We start from the raw sequence: 20,862 nt of genomic DNA on the forward strand, positions 1-20,862 counted from the left end.
GACAAATGCGAAGAACACTCTTTTTTCTATTTGTTACACTAAAAGTTGAAAAGTATTTTAAAGTTTTCCTAGTAATTAAAATTTAAAATGGCTGTATTCTTTGTGTACTTTTAGCTTTATGGTTTGAACCTGCTGCTGTTTTTTTGAAGCTGCTGCTGTTGTTTTGAAGCTGACTGGTTTCACAAAAGATAAATATTCATGGTAGTTCATAATTTAGCAATAAAAATAAAGTACATATAATTTTTGTCTGGATTAAAAAAAATACCGGAATGGGTACTTATGGTAGAGACATACTATAAACTCAGAAGTGAAAATGAGTTGAAATACAGACAGATGTATTAATCTGGATGAATCTATAAAATGAAACACTATGTAAGCAGCGTAGTCTATTCATATTAAATTTTTTTGAGGTTATTATTTATTTATTTATTAAATTTTATTTTATTTTTTAAACTTTACAATATTGTATTAGTTTTGCCAAATATCGAAATGAATCCGCCACAGGTATACCTGTGTTCCCTGTCCTGAACCCTCCTCCCTCCTCCCTCCCCATACCCTCCCTCTGGGTCGTCCTAGTGCACCAGCCCCAAGCATCCAGTATCGTGCATCAAACCTGGACTGGCGACTCATTTCATACATGATATTATACATGTTTCAATGCCATTCTCCCAAATCTTCCCACCCCCTCCCTCTCCCACAGAGTCCATAAGACTGATCTATACATCAGTGTCTCTTTTGCTGTCTCGTACAGGGTTATTGTTACCATCTTTCTAAATTCCATATATATGCGTTAGTATACTGTATTGGTGTTTTTCATATTAAATTTTGAAAACAGCAAAATTAAACAGCAGTGTCTAAAATTACATATAGCTATAAAACAATAAAGAAGTGTTAAGGGAACAAGTAACTGAAAATCCAGGATCCTGGTGGCCTTCAGGAGATGAGAAAGTACAGTCTGTGAGACACACACAGGTATTCCTGAAGTTTTCTTTTTTAACATGGGTGATAGTTACACTGATGTCTGTTTTACCACTTGTCTTTAAACTGTACATAAATACTATACACACTCTATATGCATGACTTCACAAAAAAACATTTTAAAAAAGCAATATCAACTTCATGCTTTGTAAGAGTCTGCTTAAGATTCAAGCCAGGTGAAATCAAGGAAATTCTTATTGCAAAATAAAGATGTAAGGGTTTCTAAATCAGCACTTACCCTATAGAGCTTTTTCAACACTTCTAGGAGAGCTTTAATGTGACTGTTATTCTCAGAACTTTCAGTCCAATAATGCAGTTGAGCAATGACAGCTCTTTTAAACATCTGGACCAGATTGATGAAAATAGATTCTTTCAGAGATGCCCAATATTCCTCTGAGGGATACAAAGGTAGATAACTGTTAGCATGTAATGTTTCTTGGATTCTTTCAATATTTTCTAAAGCAGTCAAAAAATTATTTTCTAAAAGTAGTCAATATTTTCTAAAATAGAATATTTTCATATGTATCATAGGTATCAATATAAAAACACATTTGTAATATACTTTTCAGTAAATATAATTGCAATTGAAAGTTTAGATGTCCTCAAAGAAATGAGTTGAAAGTTTCGTGTCCTAAAAAAAAGGATGCCTTAACAGTAACAGAACCACAAACCTGATCTAATTAATTTGTGAAGGGGGAAAAAAGCTAGACAAAATTAATTAGTCACATTTTTTGCCCCAGTGAAATAGCATACCGTATGAAAAACCAGATAAAAAACTATTTGTGATGATGACTCTTTTTTCACTCTGAGCATGAGTTTTTAACTCTTAAAAACCACCTTTCAGCATTGTGAAAAAGAAAACTGCTTTAAACAACTGCTTGTTCACTTACAATGTGACTTAAGAAAACATAAGAAAGGGCTTCCCTGAGCTGATATGCTAATTGTGTCGAAGACCGCAACAAAGTTTAATCAAGGCCTAGACCTAACTTCCAGTGTACTAGAAACACAGGGAAAAGAATAAACAATCAGACAAAACTAGATGTGAAACACTGTACAGAAAAACTGACCCAGGCTCTTCTTAAAAAAAAAAAATTCTGCAAAATACTTTTTGAGACAACTGCAAAAATCTAAACATGGCCTAGATATTACATAATAGCCTGGAATCATGTCTAATCTTATTAGGTGTGATAACAAAGTCATTGTAATACAGGATTCCATATCCTTACGAGATATGCATGCAAATATTATGGGTAAATGTCTCCAATTTACTTTCATATAGTTCAAGAAAAATGAAACTTAATCTGTACATCAAGAGGGAGATGCTTACACAACAAAACTGCTACTGACTGTCAGAGAGTATCTGGGATTTACTGTACTAGTCTTTCATTGTCTGGGAATGAAGTTTTTCTTAATGAAAAGTAGGGAGCAATGGACCTCATGACCAAGTCACACATGTATCATCACAAGATCACTAAAAAGTGACTAGAACAATCCATTTTGGATGACCGCAGTAATGATTACAGCATGTTTATATGCTAAGAATATAAACTAAAAAACAAGAATATGTTTACAATATGTTTCCATTGAGAAGATTGTCATGTATTTTCAAGTGTAAACCATCAATCTTACCCAGAACCCCTGACATCTGGTCATTCATTTTACAAACAGCTTCTGCAAATGGAACCACCAGGCTCTCCCAGTTGTTACTATCATGCATCACAGGACATTCTGGGAGAAGGAAGAAAACTTCTAAAGCTTCTTGGTGTGGAGAATTAAATGGAAGATTTTTGAGCAGATTATCCTTGAGACATGAGGTTATCTGTGGTCAAAAAGGATCCGGGAAAAGACAAGTCAAACACAGCAGGAACTGGGTGCAGTTACTCTAATAAAATAATGTGTGGAACCTGGAGTTTCATTACACCATGAAACTGGAATGATCACTTGTCTTTCTAAACCCCATGTTTACAATTCATCTCATCTACCCTCCCAAGTACCTAGGAGTACGTATTTGACAAGTATTTTCCCCATCCATTGGTTGGCGTTTATGAAGGAGATCAAGAAGAAATCACACGTGCAAGACTGTACTAAATGCACAATGGACTCAGAATTAAAAAGCAGCCCCCTAATAAGTTCCATAGTCTTCCCTCCAGCTCCACTATCACACCTCATTTATTAAAGAGGAAGAATATGCCAGAATCTCCCAAAGTAAAACAAAAATTAAAAAACAAAAACAAAAAAAAAGGAACTACAATGAAATCAACATGGTTTCCTGTTATCTTCTTACAGAATCACCTGTCTCATCAAACTCTCTCCACCAAACTCTAGTTTCTCTCTCTCCCAATATTCTTTCAATTTCCCCAATTCAGAATGCAAGTTGAAGAAAAATCTGAAGAAATGTGAAGAAAAAAGTTGAAGAAAAATTCAAATGGAATTGTGAATTTTTATGTGTTATGTGGGCTGAGGTAACAGTAATAATTTGTCTAAAAGCCCACTAAGAAGATAAGATAGTGTTTCCAGGGTTCTTATTATTTGCCAGATATTCACATATATAAGGTCATCTATTCTTGTCATTTCTCTGTATAATAGATATTATGATGCCCGATTTATAAATGAGAACTCTGCATGTCAGAGAAATTAACTTGCTCAGGGTCACAGAGCTAAGTAAGAATCTCTCCTGGTTCTTTCTGAATCCAAAGCTCAATCACTGAATTAGAAGATACTAGCAAATGTTATCTCTAAATATACAAATTCTTATAACCATCTATTGTAAACATTATATTGGGTTCCCTCTACTAGGTTCAATCTTCAGAGTCATGCACACCTGATTACTACACTGTAACCCATTTCCATGCCTCCCTCTTCCTCTGTGCTCTTCATCATCCACACCCCCAAGCCTCCCAGCTCTTTAGAACCCCTGCAAAACTCTGGAGCCAGTTACAGAGTTTCACATCTTAGGCCCTGGTGCACACCCTCCTGGATTGCCTGGTATGTCTTTCCTCTGTAGGAACCTGGTACAGTCTCCCTCCACCTTGGGCACCTTATTTTGAGCACTCTAAATAGAACCAACCATTTACAGCCCAGAGTAATGAATGAATTCATTCACCCAAAAATGTTTATTATACACTCACTATGTTCTAAGCTAGGCATTTGGGAAGACTAAGTGTAGTTGCTCAGTCATGTCCAACTCTTTGTGACCCCGTGGACTGCAGCCCACCAGGCTCCTCTGTCCATGGGATTCTCCAGGCAAGAATACTAGAGGGGGTTGCCATTTCCTTATCCAGGGGATCTTCCCAATCCAGGGATCAAACCTGGGTCTTCCGCATCACAGGCAGATGCTTTACCCTCTGAGCCACCAGGGAACCCAGTGAAGACATCCAGTCTTCACACTGACATCTGCACAAAGGTATCTGTTTCCCTTCATGAACTAAGAGCCTCTAAGAATGGGGAGCATGTCTCTCTCATCTGCATCAGGAATCCCACCACAATGCCCTACTCATGGCAGTATTCAACTGTTGGCTGAATAAATGAAGGAAGGCCAAGTCTGTGAGTTCATATCACAGAAACCTCAAAATAGAAAGAAACATTATAGGTCTTTTGATCCAACTATCTCGTCTGAAACAATGGGAAACTGCTCCACGATTATGTTGCTTGCACTGTATGTGATACTGTTCTGTCACAACCAAGGTATATTAACCTTAGTGGTGAACTAGTCCAACTTCTTCATGAATGCAGAAATGGTTTTCTATTTTTGGTGATCTTTCCAAGTGCTGCAGAGTCCTGGATAAAGGTGCTTAATTAGGGATCCATTTTACTTCAGACTCCTAATTGGGCTGTGGTTCTGCCAAAGTTAATATAATTAAATTTTCCATCTTCCCTTGAGAGAAAAGAGTGTATGTAAGAGAGAACTTGCAGCTAAGATACAGAATGTGGATTGTGACAGAGCCAGAGAGCAGGTGAGAGAGCTGACAGCAGGGAGGGAATGAGTGGATATGGAGGGAAAGAGAACGAGAGCCACAGAAGCAGAAGGAAAGGCCAAATCGGGGAGGGACAGAAAAGCAAAGAGAGGAGAAGTGGAAGTGGGGGAGAGAAAAGAACCAGAGACTTAGGAAGAAACAGATTGAGCGAAGCACACAGATAATACTACCCCTAGATCAATCAGTACAGTAGAACAGGGAAATAAATTAATAAAAGCTATATATTAGGAAAGGCTATATTAAAAAAGGAAGTATATTTGAAGCATCTCCAAGTGCGAAGCCTAAGGATAGTAATAACAGTGCTGAAACAAAGAAAGAACAATCCCAGAAAGAATAAGAGCATTCTAGAATCTACAGAAAAGGAACAGCAATGCAACGAAACACAGAAGAAGAACCCAAGAAAGAAGCCCTTTCTGAGGGGGACAGTCATATTAGAAAAGGTGTTCTCATTTCTATACTTAAGTGTAAAATAACTGCAAATAATATGCTGCTCTTATTCTCGTGTAACCGTCTCAGCAAATATTTTAATAATCTTCCTAAAGTCAGAGTTGAAAACATTCCCTCTAGGGGAGTCTGTGCAAATACGTGTAAACATGTGTGCATACAGATAAACTGTTTTGACTATCTGTAACCTATGTTCCTACTATTTCACCCTATGTGGGGAAACTCCTGAATACTATTGGAGTTTAACTTAATTTATATAAGCCACAGGGCTTCAGAGAATATATGAAAACAAGATACTTCTTCTGAAATTTTGAGTTCTTATAAAAATGTTTCAGTGTATTTTCTTTTTCCAAGTAACAATCTGAAGAATACCACCGTGTTAGTAATCCAGTCCTTTTGGGTTAATTCCTTAAAGGTGTTCCTTGCTGTATTCAAGTCCAAATGAATAGATATCATTTCTCCATCTATTCTGTGAAGGAAGATAAATGAAAGATAGATAAGTAAGTAAATGAAAAAAGAGGCTTCAAGATTAAGTATTTTATTATTTATCCAGATGAAAAGTTTATTCTAAAGCTTGCTTCATTTTAATAAAATTATTTTTTCTCACCTTTACAATAACATATGATTGTTTCTAAAATGCCAAAAAAATATCAAGTCTGCATTAACAATATATATGCTATCAGACTTTATATCAGATACTGTCTTACCTTAAATGAGTAATCAATAAATATTTATTTTCCAGTAAATTAAAAAAAAAAAAAAAAAAAAAAAAAACAGCCAAAGATAAAAGGTAAGTTTTTCTTGTTTCCCAGTTTCATGAACCAGAAGCAGGAACCAAAAAAGGGGTCTCCAAGCAGTAAATCTGTAGTAATCCAATAGAAAATTACTAATGAAATGACTATCTTAACCCAAGAATTATACTGGATTGAATATATTACTAAAACAGACACATTCTTTGTGAAATAATTTATTTAGTGTCTAAAAAGAGACAAATTCTTTTAAATAAATATTATACCAATATTTAGGAAAAGAAGTACAAAGTCATTCTTTCATATACTTAAAAATACAAAGAAACCTAAGTATCCAGAAATAAAGAAACAAATCAATTAAGATATGTCCTTCCCATGGAATACCTTGCAACCATTAAAATGATGTTATGGAGACATACTATTATAAAAATTGAATAAAATAGAAAGTGGACAAAACATTAAGTATAAAGAAATATATAAAACAATACCATTTTTTGTAAAAGAACACATTTGCATAGAAAAAGATATTTATACAAACTCTAGCTATTATGTGTAAGTGCTGAATTTTGGCTGATTTTCATTTTTGTTGTTCTTTCATGTCATTTTTTTTTTTACATTTTCTACAGCAAACATGTATGTGCTTTTGTAGGGGAAAAGGTAATTTTTTTAAATGAGATATTATTTTACCCTCAAACCATTTTATCATTTTTTAATAATTTTAATGAAAAAATTTTATAAACATTTTAAATAAAATTTTAATAAAATATAATTTTATAATTTTTGTTTATAATTTCTTTCACAATTTTTTAAATGAGACATAACTGACACGTAACATTATACTAGTTTCAGGTGTGTACAACATAGTGCATTGATACATGTAGAGCATATACTGTGAAACAATCACTACACAGTTACAAATTTTTTCCTTGTGATGAGAACTTTTAAGATCTATTCTCTTAAGGAAGGAAGGAAGGAAAGTTGCTCAGTTGTGTCCGACTCTTTGCGACCCCATGGACTATACAGTCCATGGAATTCGCAAGGCCAGAATACTGGAATGGGTAGCCTGTCCCATCTCCAGGGGATCTTCACAACCCAGGGATCGAACCCAGGTCTCCCACATTGCAGGAGGATTCTTTACCAGCTGAGCCACAATTCTCTTAGCCAACTTTCAAATATACAATACAGTATTATTAATACTAATCATAGTAACCATGCTATCATTACAGAATACTTTTAACAAAATTTTAAATTTATTATAATATATATTACCTTTCCCTTAAAAAACTTCCAGTCAGACATGCAGGAGATGAAAATATCTCTCTTATTTCCCTATATTAGGAATAAGATTGTGGTTAAAACAAATCAGAATATGTCTCCTTATACAAGAGGCATAATAATTGTCCTTCAAACTCCTCCTGCTATCTCTGAGTTATCTGAATACTGCCATGTGCATCTGAAAGTCTATTTCATTTGTGAAATCTCAAAATTTCAGAGGCAAACAAAAAAATAAAAAGATACGTATTCAGAGAAGCAACAGGAGAAGAGAAGGCTTGACCAAGGGTCAGTATTGTAAGACAAATAAAACACTCCCAACATACCCAGTTTCCCAAGCCTTATTTATTTCTATTCTACTGAAGTGGAACCAAAATAGAGGGTGGGGGAGTATGCTCAGTTCCATCTTAGAAGTAACTGCACAAACAGTTCTTGACCATTCGTGCTCTCCAAGTCAAGATGCAGCTATTTGGTGTAACTACTTTCCAGAATTATAAAGCAATACCTAAAGTGTCTCTAAAAGGAAATGCTTGTAAAAATGAGTACAATCTTTAACGATGGTAGGAGTTCTATTATTTACAACAAGGTTGCCTAAGATGTTCAGCTGTGAGTAAGAGTTCAACAAACAAGAGACCCAAAGTCAAGCAGGGCGGGGAAACTATACACTATATTTCCTGCTCAGAGTCACAATTACACAAACATATCAAAGGCCCAGAGAGGTCTGCAATAAAGAGAGCTGCCCTCATGGAGCTTAAGTGCTAGTTGTGATGATTAATTGTATGTATCAACTTGGCCAGAGAATTGGTCAAACACCAATCTAGATGTTGCTGTGAAGGTATTTTTTTAGACAGCATTAACATTCAAATCAGCAGAGTTTGAGTAAAGCAGATTACCCTCTATAACGGGGGTGTGCCTTATCCAATCAGCTGTAAAGGTCTTAAGAGGAAGTGTTAAGGAAGAGGAAATTCTGCCTTCAGACAGCCTTGGGACTCAAGCTTAATATAATTCTTCCCTAGATCTCCAACCTGCAGTCTTGTCTCACAGATTTTGCACTTGCCACCCCCTACAACTGAGTGTGTGTGTGCTCAGTTACTCAGTCGTGTCTAACTCTTTGTGACCTCCAGGGCTACAGCCTGCCAGGCTCCTTGGTCCATACAATTTCCCAGGCAAGAATACTGGAATTTTTACTCCTTAAAAATCTCTCTCCACACACACACACCCTCTTACTGATTCTGTTTCTCTGAAGATCACCAAGTAGTAGACCACTGTGTGATGATTTAGTCACTAAGTCATTTCCAACTCTTGTGACCCCACAGACTGTAGCCCACCAGGCTCCACTGTCCATGGGATTTCCCAGGCAAGAACACTGGAGTGAGTTGCCATTTCCTTTTCCAAGGGATCTTACTGACCCAGGGATCAAACTCTCATCTCCTAAATTGTATGATTCTTTACTGCTGAGCCCCTAGGGAAGCCAAACAGACTACTAATGGACCACAAAATCTTACATCTTTGTACTGTGCAAAATCAACTGGGAAAACACTGATTTAAAGAGCTATATGAGCAGACAGACACTTAGGTTGTACCTTTTTGTATTTTGCCATCGTTTAGTCCCCACATCAGCAATCCATCTCTTTACAGTGCCTTCATTCAAGGTAGGAATTTTCCTCCTCAGATTCACATAGGAATTCTGTAAACAAAATAGTAGAATATAGTAATCTAGATACAAATGAAATAGGTCTTCAACTTTTAGGCACCTTCTAAGGATAGAGCATAATACTAAGTATGGATAATATAGCTCTGGAAAATCATAAAGATTCTACCAAGGAACAATTAATCATTTGCCTGGTTGCCAGTTTCTTGACCAAGGATGTTTAGATCCAAAGTAAACTTCTCTGAATGCCCCAACACTGAACGCTTTATACGGATATGACCAGATTAAATTGAACATTAGAGAGTTTGGGGAGATCCTGAAAGGACTGGGTACAGAAGCAGCAAGAACTCAATTTGCCTTGGTGAAGTAGGATGTGGAGATTATGGACTGAGTATTCATAAGACTATGAACCTCGGGTCTTTATTAATACTGGCTGGCAACGTCACTTCAAAATGTTAACCCATTAGCTTCTTAAAACCCTAACCAAAATGCCATTTGCAAGGAGCTTCCTGAAAGGTAAGTAGAATCTAGGGAAATCACACTTATTTGACATACAGTATGGGAAAAATCTGCCGATTCTTGTTGAGTAAAGATGCATGCGGTTTAGACAATAAAGGGTCAATAACGTCTAGCCATTCCCCAACATGAGCCTAGGAACATCATGATTTTGGAATTCACCAAATCTAGATTCTGAAAATTTTTGTTTTGCTTAGATACCAACTTATAAAACTTCTAGTCTCTAGTCTCCTAAGGTAATACAAGTAACAACAAAAATAAACAAACGGGACCTAATCCAACTTACAAGCTTTTGCACAGCAAAGGGAATCATAAAAATGGAAAAGACAACCTATGGAATGGGAGAAAATATCTGCAGACAACATGACTGACATGGGCTTAACCTGCAAAGTATACAAAAAGCTCGGCAACTCTATTAAGGTCCTCTGCCCATTTCCTCATTTGGTTGGTTGTTTTTTCACTGTTGAGTTGCCGAGCTCTTTGTATACTTTGAAATTTCTCTAATGAAGACATATAGATGGCCAGTAGGCACATGAAGACGCTGAACATCACACATATTAGAGAAACGCCAAGCAAAACTACAATGAGGTACCACTTCACACTGGTCAGAATGGTCATTATTAAACAGTCTACAAATAACAAATGCTGGAGAGGATGTGGAGAAAAGGGAACCATCCTATACTGTTGGTAGGAATGTAAGTTGGTGCAGCCACTATGGAAAACAGAATGGAGGACCCTCAGAAAAAGTAAAAATAGAATTACTATATGACACAGCAATCCCACTCCTGGGTATATACCCACAAAACACTGTAATTCAAAAAGCTACATGTACCCCCATGGTCACAGGAGCATTATTCACAATAGCCAAACATGGAAACCACCTAAATGTCTGCCAACAGAAGAATGGATAATCAAGAAATGTGACACGTTTATACAATGGAATATCACTCAGCCATAAAAAGAACAAAAATCATGCCATTTGTAGCAACATGGAAGGCAACTAGAGATTATCATACTAAGTGAAGTAAGTCAGGAAAAGTACCATATGATACCACTTATATGTAAAATCTAAAATATGGCAAAAATGAACCTACCTACAAAAGAGAAACAGATTCACAGGCACAGAGAATAGACTTGTGGTTGCTAAGGAGGAGGCCAAGAGAGAAAGAGGGGTGGACTGGGAATTTGGGGTTCGTAAACGCAAACTATCACATTAACATGCATAAAAAACAAGGTCCTACTGCATAACACAGGCAACCGTATCCAGTCTCCTGGGATAAACCACCATGGAAAAGAATAGTAAAACAATGTATATACATATGAAACTGAAGTCATTCTGCTGTACAGCAAAGATTGGCACAATATTATAAATCAACTGTACTTCAATTAAAAAAAAAACTTCTAGAGATCTTTTTTTACCTCTTTTTCCATCCAAATCAAAATGCTTTGATTCCCTCCAGCAACCATTATTAACTCCTTTACTGAGGTGCTGCTTTCTGAAAGGAATTTACAAAAAATTAGAAACTCATGTGATACAAACATACACACACAAGTAACTTTAGATCCTTCTTAAACTGAGTCCTTTTATCTTTCTGACAGACAAAGACTCAGTACACTTCCCACTCACAAAGCAAAAATACATATCTACTTCAGGGTGAAGTCTAGTTGGCAAACAGGTGATTCGGAAGGCTGACAACGTGGTATCAGTTTAATATACATGGTTACTATAAATGCTTATATATTCAACACAGTCAAACAAATACTTGATTAGTTAACTGTTCCCTGGTTTAATTTAGCACCTATTACTAAAAACCACATTCTAGGAACTTCCCTGGAAGTCCAGTCATTAGGACTCCATGTTTCCACTGCAGGGAGCACGGGTTCGATCCCTGGTCAGGGAACTAAGATCGTACAAGTCACCTGGTGCAGCCAAAAACAAACAAACAAAAAGCCCTTTCTACAACTCAAGATTTAATCAGTGACTATTGGCTCTGAAGAATGTTAACAGTACTTCAAAGGCCTATGTACGTGGTTATAAGAAATTAGATATAAGATACAAACTGCTTATGGAAATAACCGTATCGTTCATTTCCCCAGAAGAACTGAGAGAACTTTAGTACTTTAGGTCACCACTAAGCTTTCAGAAACAAGTGACCCAAGTGCTCCAAGGCACTTCTATAGTGAAACCTTTCAGAGTTAAGCCTCTGAAGTTACACAGTGCAAACACAGTTCAAGTCTAGCCCAAACTGCTTACAGGCTAACCCTTCACTTTCCAAGTCTCTGTGCCCTCCAGTAAGATGGGACTGAAAGCTCACATCTCCTGATGCTGCTTAAGGACAGGTAAGAAGACACAAGCAAGTTAAGTACAGTTACAGTGCCTGCTGTATGTCAGCTGCTTATCATTCTGAGGGTTTTTTATGATTAGGAGTCAGTTTAGTCAGGTAAGAAAACCAATCATCATGGAAATGATAGGTCCCTTGAAGACTGGAATCAGAGACTGCAAAGGCCTCTGAACCCATATAGTTGGTTTTTTTGTGTTTTTTTTTTTTTAATGTTCTATCATTCTAAGTTCACATTAATCTTAACCTGAAGGGCTTAGAAAACTAATGGCTATTCTGACTTGATAAATTAGATACGGTATGTTAAGTTATTTACAAGTAAACATGAAATCAGTAAAATTCCATTCATAGTCATACATTTTTCTTGGTACATTACACACTTAGGAAAATCAGGTTTTCAACAAAGGCATTTATGCCAAATCCTGTGCTCCCACAGAATTTACCAGATTTGAGTTCTTCACTTGATAGCAATTTCATGGGACGTGGTATCAGCTGATTACGTGTCCCACCGTTTCCCAGTTGTCCTTCTTTTCCAGAACCAAAAGAAAAGACCTTTCCCGTATCAGAAACATAGGCAAGTGTGTGCTGCCTAATAAACAGAAGCACATACAGTCAATTCTCAATTCTCCATAATGATCAGAATATGCAGCAATCTGGTAAAACTTCAGAATAGAAATTATGCTACCCAGTGAGTGAAACTAGTTAACAAACTCCAAGTGGATGAAATTAGCCATGTGGAAACTAAGAAATCACTAATGTGTAGCTGAGGTGATTTTGGAACCCCAAAGTCCACTGAAAGCCATGATGCTGCATCCTGGCAAAGGATTTCCCTTGGTCAGAACAGGCACCACCCCTAGCATTCTACTCCTTTTTTAGGCCTTGGCTTGAGTCACCACCTCCTGGAAGCCATCTCTGAGCTCCTCCCCTTCCCCATCCTAGAAGATGGAATCAGGTGATCCTGAGCTCCAACTCTACTTCCCAAAGACCTTTAATTATGCTGATTTTCTTACCAATCTGATTAATGGCCTCTCCTATTATACAGATGTATAAGGAAAGAATTTGGCCTTGCTCAGAGCTCTGGCCTTTATTCTCACCTCTAGGGAGGTGATGTCTAACCTCTTAGAATTTCCCAAGTGATAGGAGTGTCTCTGTTATTCATGGCAGGCCCCTTGACCACACCTAATAGTTTATCAAAGTGGCTCATAGAGGCCCCTCCAGCTATAGGTAAGCTGAACCTCTGGGTACACAGAGGCTGGAGTCTGAGTTCAGTCACATGGGCAATAATTCAATCAATCATGACTAAGCAATGAAAGTCTGGACTTGGGTGAACTTCCCTAATTGACAATATTCTTCACAGTCATGTATCAGGCTGGAAGGAGGTAACACTGTCCATGCCTCCAAGGGGAGTGGACATCAGAAGCTCCTCATTTGCACCTCTTTTAGACTCTGTCCTATGCAGCTCTTCCTTTAACTCTATTGATAATTTGTATCCTCCTCTTAAAATTGACCATCAGTATAATAGCTTTCAGTGAGCCTTGTGTCTTTCCAGTAAACTCGCCTGTGTTAGTAGGGGTGCTTCTCTGGTTTGCATTAAGACATGTCTAAGGTGAGGATTCCTCCTGTAACACATGCTACTCAGAGGAGTGTGTGTCATGAAAAATCCAAAGTGGTGACAAAGTTTCTTTGGTTAACACAGATAGAGTGAGGATATCAATGAGTAATCCTTTCTAACTCGTTTGTTCATTTTTTCCAAATAAATAATTTTTTAAAAGATAAAGTGCATTTTAATGTTTACAAAGGTATTTCACTGAAGGACCAACAGAAAGTATATTTACATATTTAAAAAATCAATTAAAATAAATATGTATACTAAAATAAAGATTATGATTGTCTAACAATGTGAATTAAGCATTTTCACCTATCTGAAAATGTTTGATAGTTTTAACTCAAAGAAACTGAAGAGAAATTTTATTAAACTACCTATCTAAATTTATTATATTTATCTTATCAATTTTTATTGATACTTTACAACTTACCTTCCACATGCTATCTGGGTCACTCTATTTCCAACAAGCCCAGTTACCAAACGGGGTCTTAACTCATTCTGTGTTGAATTGTGACCGAGTTGCCCGTACTTTCCATCACCAAAAGTAAACACCAGTCCACTCTAAGAAAGGGAATTTCTTATCAGAAATTAGAGAATATGACACAGAAGTTAACACTCACTTCTGTGGAGGCATCAGTGAAAAATCAATAAAATCACCATCAGAACAAAGCCCCCCAATTATCAGGACAGTCCTGCATGGGGAAGCAGTGACCTTGCTTCCCCAGTAAACACCAGCTGCCCATATCTCCATGTTCTAGTGCTCTCTCCACTACAAAGTGCTCTTCTGGAACTGCAGTCAAAGAGACAAGGGTACACTAACCTTTGTGAGCAGCGCAGTGTGACAGCCACCACAAGCAAGAAAGTCAACTTTCTGATCATCCGGTGCTTCAATACAGGAAGGAGAATCTTTATCTACACAAGGAAAAGAAGAGTTCAAGTAACCACAAGGAAACATTGAATTTCATACTGGAGTTCCACGCTACTGATAAAACACCCAGATTACTTCCTCTAGGCCCATCACAGTAGCTCCCAACACACTCAAGAAAGGCTCTATGCTGGTAGATTTAGGTCTGAAACTGGAACAGGGGTGGTGGTCAAAGGGCCACACTTGGGGGTACTCACCTGTGAAGTGTCACTTTCACTTCCCAGAGCCCCTTCTTCTCTTTTTAAACCTGACTTGATTAGCTTTCATTGAAGCATATCTGGTATATCCAATTCTAGTCTAGCATTATTACCCTTCTAATGAACCTAAAGCTTCTTATTTTTCTTTCAAATTCTCTAGTGGAGAGAATTGCCTTACACTACCTCTTCTCTCTATCACGATTACTTCCTTATCCCAAAGAGATTCAGCAAAAGTAAGTTCAGCGGTCCTTTATTCCTTTTCCTCCTGTGAAATGACTTATGGGTTCTCCTGAGTAACTAGCACGGGGACATGTGAGGCAGAAATGCAGTATCTGACCAGTAACCCGAGGCAGAATGTGTATATTACCACGGCTGATAAAGCATCGGAGTTTGCCACACCTGAAATCTCTAACAAGGGGTTTGGGGTCATCAGAAATACTGACTTTTTCTTTGGGGAGGTAGCTCAGTAATGCGAATTACATGTTTATGTGTGTCTACACACATGTAATTAAAACCTTACCACGATTGTATTAATAGATATTTAAAGTCCACAGGTACCTTAAAGGTCACTTCATCCAAACTCATCACTTTACAGAAAAAGAAAATGAGACATGGAGAAAAATGAAGTGACTTGGGTAGGCGAAATTAGTTAATGTGGAAGTGGGAATCACAGCCCAGATATTCCGATCTCTTGTCCAACGCTCTTTCCCTTTTTCCCACTTGACCCAGACACTCATCTCAATTACAGCCATGACCTGCACACTGCGTGTGTTGTTTAGACCGATTCTACACTGAACACAGAGAGATAACCAGGCAAATCAGTGCTAATGAAAGCGGGAATCTGAACCATTTTTGGTTCAGATTACATTCCAATTATATTCATTTCTCTTATATGTCAAATATATTTGTTTATAATATGAAATTTTAAAATATATTTCCATACTGTAGGTGTGGCCCAGGCCCAGCTGTCCACAATCATTTCTTCCCCAAGAGTAAACATTTCCGGACATGGATAAGGCCATGCTGTGGGCTTCTCCTGCAGAAATCTGAACCAAGGGGACTCCTGAGAGGTTCTCCACAATCTCCGGTGTAGAAGTTGAGGCAAATATTCTTCCAACTCCAAGCTGGCCATCTAAGTTCTGTCCCCAAGCAAAAAGCTCACCACCTTGACATTAACAGAGAAAATGCTGTCTTAGTAAGTTTCAAATGCAGCAGACATCACCCTAGGACATTATATTCTATCCATACTACACCATTACAATCTCGTCCATTCAAACTGACAGGACTGCTCAGATCTCAAGACTCAGTCAGAAAAACTAGAAGAAACTTCTCTTCAGCAGTAAAAGTTACAGTTCCTTATCTCCTACCTCAAAGGGTAGTATTAAGAACTGGATGTCTGTGTTCGCCCAAAACTTCTATGCTGAAATCCTATCCTTCAGTGTGATAGTATTAGGAAGTGGCCTTTGGGGTGGTGACTAAAATTGGATGAGATCATGATAGGGGGAGCACTCATGAATGGGATTAATGCCCTTATAAAAGGGTCCCCAGAGAGCTCTCTTGTCCTTTCCACTTGTAAGAAGACTGCCCTCACTAGATACCAAATCTGCTAAAACCCTGAACTGGACTTCAAATTTCTGCTGTTTAAATCACCTACTCTATTTTTATTATAGCGACCCAAACAGACAAAGAATAAAGCTATTGGAATATATTACAATCAAATTCAAGAAATACTTATTTTTAAAAACTCACAGGATGGGCCTATGAAAGACAGAAATACTCTACTTTTGAAAACTAAAAACCCCAAACTACCTTTCTTTCTCTCCCTCTCCATGTGCCCAAAGATGCTAAATAAATAATGTAAACATACATTTGAAATTGCAGTACAGTATCATGAAGAGTGAGCATCTTCTTCCATGAATTAAATATATGGAGCATATTTTCATTTTATTTATCTATTTTAAAAAATTTTATTGGAGTATAGTTGATTCACAATGTTGTGTCAGTTTCAGTTGTACAGCAAAGTGAATACACATATTGGAACATATTTTTAAAGAAAAGTTCTTAGATGTTATCTAACAGAGATGACAGTACCTAATAGAGGCTGAAAAAATATATCAGAGACTTAAATTTTAGTGAGTACTACTCTGCAAGATACTATGCAGGAACAGGTGAGAGGTAGAGATTTTCCTTCAAACCTAACTACCAAGTGCCTATCAGTCGGCAGGAAATACCAAAATGAGAAGGATGAGTAGTTCCCTTTCTTGCTTTCCCAACTTTCATTCTTCCTACATCGTATTGTGACTTACCAGTAATAAACCCTGAACAATCCCTTCCCCCCACATCCATACATCCTAGGCTTCTTGAAGGCACATGTATCTGTTTCACCTTCACAACCTGAACATGTACTCAAAATGAAAGAGTTGTTCATAAATGGATCATGTCAAACAACCAGCTTTTTCCAATACAAATTAACACTTAAACCTTAACAGAGCCTTCAGTGTAAGTCAAATACATGATCACTTACTTCCCTTGAATTTCAGCTTTCATTCTAAAAGTTTATATCTGTCCTATGTATTTAAAAAATTTCCTTGATCCTGAATTCCACTATTCCTTATCACCTGCCTGTCTTAATTAGGTCAAGTGGCTTCAGGAAATAATTCATATTCACTACTTCCCTTTCCTACCATTATGGCATCTGATAAAAAATGTTAAGTAATACAGGGTTGAGAAGAATCCCCAAATTCAAAAGTTAATGTTAAAACATGTCAGAGGCCAGCAAACTGGCCATAAAAGCAGACCCAAGGGATTCTGAGCTCCTATCATGGGAGCTGGAAGAACCCTAGGAAAAGGGAAGAAAGTTCTGGAAAAGGGTGGACCATTCCTAGTCTTGATTCCAGAGAGAATGATTTTAATTATTTAGAATATTTTCATTGTTTCATATTTGAAAAATAGAAAACAGAACTGCTGAAATAAATCTCTAGGCCCAAGATGGCACCCAGGTGCCATGTCACCAAACCGAACTTTCACACTCTGAACGCTCAGCCTAACCAGAAACACAGTACATCCAGTCAGCCAATCCCCAAACACCAAGTTTACTCTGGGCTCTATACTTATTTCCTTGATCAGATATGCAACCACAGTCAATCATGCCCTGTTTCCATATTGAAGCTTCTGACACTCTACAAAACTTGCCCTTGCTCAAAATCCCTTGGGAAGAGCATTCCATTGCTTATGAGCTCCTATACGCTTTCAATCAATAGGCTCTTTTCCCTTAAATAAAGAACATCAAACTCATTACCAAATTGCTTTAGTTTTTTCATTTGAGAGAATAAAATGTAGGAAAAGTAATTATGAAAACCGGAAGATTTTATAGGTCCAAGAATTCTGATTTTGTATCTCTTTTAGTAGTGTTCTAGACCGTACCACATTCAAAACCATATTTCGGTCCTGGTACCAAATGAAGCACATACATTCTCTTAGTTCTATATACACATAGATTTACTCTCTTTTGAAAAAACAATATTTAGAAAAGTACCTTTTGAGAGTGCAAGAGAATGATAATCTCCACATGTGATCTGAATTATATTTTTTTCTTGTAAAATGCACTGAAACCTGATGAAAGGAAATATATTTTACATTGATCACAAATAAGTCACAACAGTTAAGAATTATTAACTGTATTTAATTAGGATTGAAACTCCAAAAAGTTAACTTCACATTCAGCACATCTAAAATTATTATAGTAATAATATGCTTTAATTAGTGGTTTAAAAGGAAAATAATGTTCATTCTAAAACTGTGGTAAGATGATTCTAAGACTCTTTTACAAACCATAATTTTATGATGCAGGAATAATACAAGATGAAAATAAGTTCTAATTCATAAGATCTACTAGGAAAAAGTCTCACAAATCATTCCATGATAATTCACTTTTCTCTGGGGTTGAAAACTACTTTGGGGTTAAATGAGTTAATTACTATGTAAGTCCAATTTGGGGATACGTGGACTAACCAATCATTTCCTTTAAGTGCCAAATCAACATGGTACATGCCCTGGGAGATACAAATTGATTTACAGTTCACTAGTCAGTTCAGAATTCGTCATTTACTTAAGATACCACCATATAAAGCAAAGATTGTATAAAGTAACATTTTCCTACAAAAATTATGATGCTTTTTGAGTGAAATTTACATCATTTTTAATAAAAAGATAAAAAAAACTTTCCTACCTTGCATGTTCTATGCTATACTTGTACTCAAATGGTTTTCCATCCGAGGATAGAACCAGCATGTGCTCTTCTCCTTGGTCCATGGAATGTATCTTCATTTTTTTCCCTAACTTAATGCACTCTGCAGAGCAAATCCAACAGGAACTATCATCACTCACTGTGACCCACTACTATTATTCACTTAATTATAATGCACTTAAAACACCTGGGAAAAAATGTCACCTACACAACTTAACATGAACGTCTCTTTTAAGAAAATTCAACCATGCACCAAGCAGACAAAATAGCAATGACTATTGTCTTGACAACAGATTTTTTTTTTTAATTTGGGAAAGCATCGATTTATATACTGTTTTAAATTGAATATATCTTTTCAATTAAAATAGCTAACTATTTGCTTTTAGATTCCTGTTTAATAAGTTCAAGGAGAGAAACTAAATTTGAAGTGCTAGAAATGAAAAAGTCTGTAAGAAACTATAATTTAATTTTTGGAGAACATACTTCATTTTAAGAGTAAATGAGGAATTGGGTTTGGGGGACAATTTTTTAAAAGGATGCTATTAAAAGAAATTGTACTGCCAGTGCATATTTAGCGCTTTCTCAAAGTTAAAGATTTAAAACTGTCCACTAAACCCTTTACTTTTATCTCATTTAATTTGTTCACAAAAAGTAGGTAGAGTTGGGACCTTGTTTCAGTTTTCAGTTCTAATGAAATAAATCTATTTACGCGAAAGATCAAAGCACAAACCACTTCATAATACAAATTCTAAAGAGAACCAAACCAGTCTGGTAATAAAGAATGGCCCAATAGACTAAAGCTTTTTTAGAGACTCAGCATTTCAAATCAGTTGAAAAAAAGGAGGGTTTATTCAAAAAAGGTGGGTTTATTCAAAAAAAGGTACTGGAACACGGCTAGCCATTTTGGAGAAAAAAAATAAATCAATCCATATTCCTCCCACCTCACTCCTTAAGTCAAAATAACTGCTAAGTGTATTTAAAATGTTAGGTTTAAAAGCAAAATCTTAAAATTAGGAAAAAGATGAGAACATTAAACAAATTTGGATTGAGAATAGCTTTCTAACATAACACGAAATGCTTAAGTCTCCTTAAATGAAAAGACTGATGTAGTAAACTATAAAATAACATTAGCAAACGGCAAGTCGGGTAAAATTTTACTGCGTATATGACCGACAAACGGCTACTCTTACTCAATACACAAAAACTCTTCCAAATAAACAGGAAAAAGATAAACAACTCATCTTTTTTTTTAAAGCGAGGCAAAGATGTCAACGAACTGGCAGTTCACACACCCCCAAAAACCTCAAATAACCTACAGAAAAAAGGTTCTCGACTTCCCTCAAGTTAAAAGCAAAACGAACAAAAGTAAAATATCATTTTCTTCACGCAATAGATGGGCAAACTTTTCAAAATTAAATGTGTGGTCATTTACAACCCCATCCATCTGTAAAATCTGGAGTCAGGGTCACCAGAGCTAAGAAATCTCTACAGAGATTACCAAAGTGCAACTGAAAGCCCTCTTTAAATTGCTTGCACACGTAAGACATTATCACTGAGAACAAGAAAACCCAAACAAGGTTCTCCAAAGACTCACAAAATCAAAGCCGGTGTGTTCTAAAAGGCGTAAGTGAAAAACACACTTTGAATAGAAACCAAAGACAGAGGCAGACTGGCTGAAATGCTGCCGGGAGACTCCCTCCATGAGGCGGCGGGCGGAGCGGACCTTGTGTTTCTCGCCACCGTCCGGCCCCAACTCCGAGCCCGCGAGGAACAAGGCTGGAGAACTCAGGGGTGCCAAACGCGAAAACACCCCCGGCCGGGCGCACTTCCACGGCCCGCGCGGGCCGCTGCGCCGTCGGGTCCCTCTGAGTCTCTCACGGTCAAAGAAGGACCGCACACCCACAAGTCGGGCCGCTCTAGAGAGAAGCGTCCGTGCGGGCCCCGGCCAGGACGCCCACCGCACTC

General features: G+C 37.1%; 2 protein-coding genes across 3 annotated transcripts in view; one reads left to right on the forward strand and one right to left on the reverse strand.

Moving 5' to 3' along the window:
- The window catches only part of PYURF (PIGY upstream reading frame), a 78,991-nt gene that overhangs the window by 31,099 nt on the left and 27,030 nt on the right, over positions 1-20,862 (forward strand). The gene's annotated exons all lie outside the window — the stretch shown is intronic.
- HERC5 (HECT and RLD domain containing E3 ubiquitin protein ligase 5) overlaps positions 1-20,862 on the reverse strand; it is a 46,312-nt gene that overhangs the window by 24,430 nt on the left and 1,020 nt on the right. The window contains exons 2-13 of one of the 2 annotated variants that reach the window (XM_010860169.1): positions 18,880-19,000; positions 18,187-18,263; positions 15,595-15,816; positions 14,350-14,441; positions 13,960-14,090; positions 12,367-12,512; positions 11,004-11,080; positions 9,001-9,104; positions 7,415-7,474; positions 5,772-5,865; positions 2,608-2,797; positions 1,217-1,371 (exon numbers count right to left, since the gene is read on the reverse strand). In XM_010860169.1, the coding sequence (XP_010858471.1) occupies positions 1,217-1,371; positions 2,608-2,797; positions 5,772-5,865; positions 7,415-7,474; positions 9,001-9,104; positions 11,004-11,080; positions 12,367-12,512; positions 13,960-14,090; positions 14,350-14,441; positions 15,595-15,816; positions 18,187-18,263; positions 18,880-19,000 (1,469 nt within the window). The remainder of the gene's footprint in view (positions 1-1,216; positions 1,372-2,607; positions 2,798-5,771; positions 5,866-7,414; positions 7,475-9,000; positions 9,105-11,003; positions 11,081-12,366; positions 12,513-13,959; positions 14,091-14,349; positions 14,442-15,594; positions 15,817-18,186; positions 18,264-18,879; positions 19,001-20,862) is intronic. The other variant, XM_010860170.1, reaches the window with a different exon arrangement.

Source organism: Bison bison, unplaced genomic scaffold (genome assembly GCF_000754665.1).
Source record: "Bison bison bison isolate TAMUID 2011002044 unplaced genomic scaffold, Bison_UMD1.0 scf7180017864464, whole genome shotgun sequence".
NCBI classification, from domain to species: Eukaryota; Metazoa; Chordata; class Mammalia; order Artiodactyla; family Bovidae; genus Bison; species Bison bison.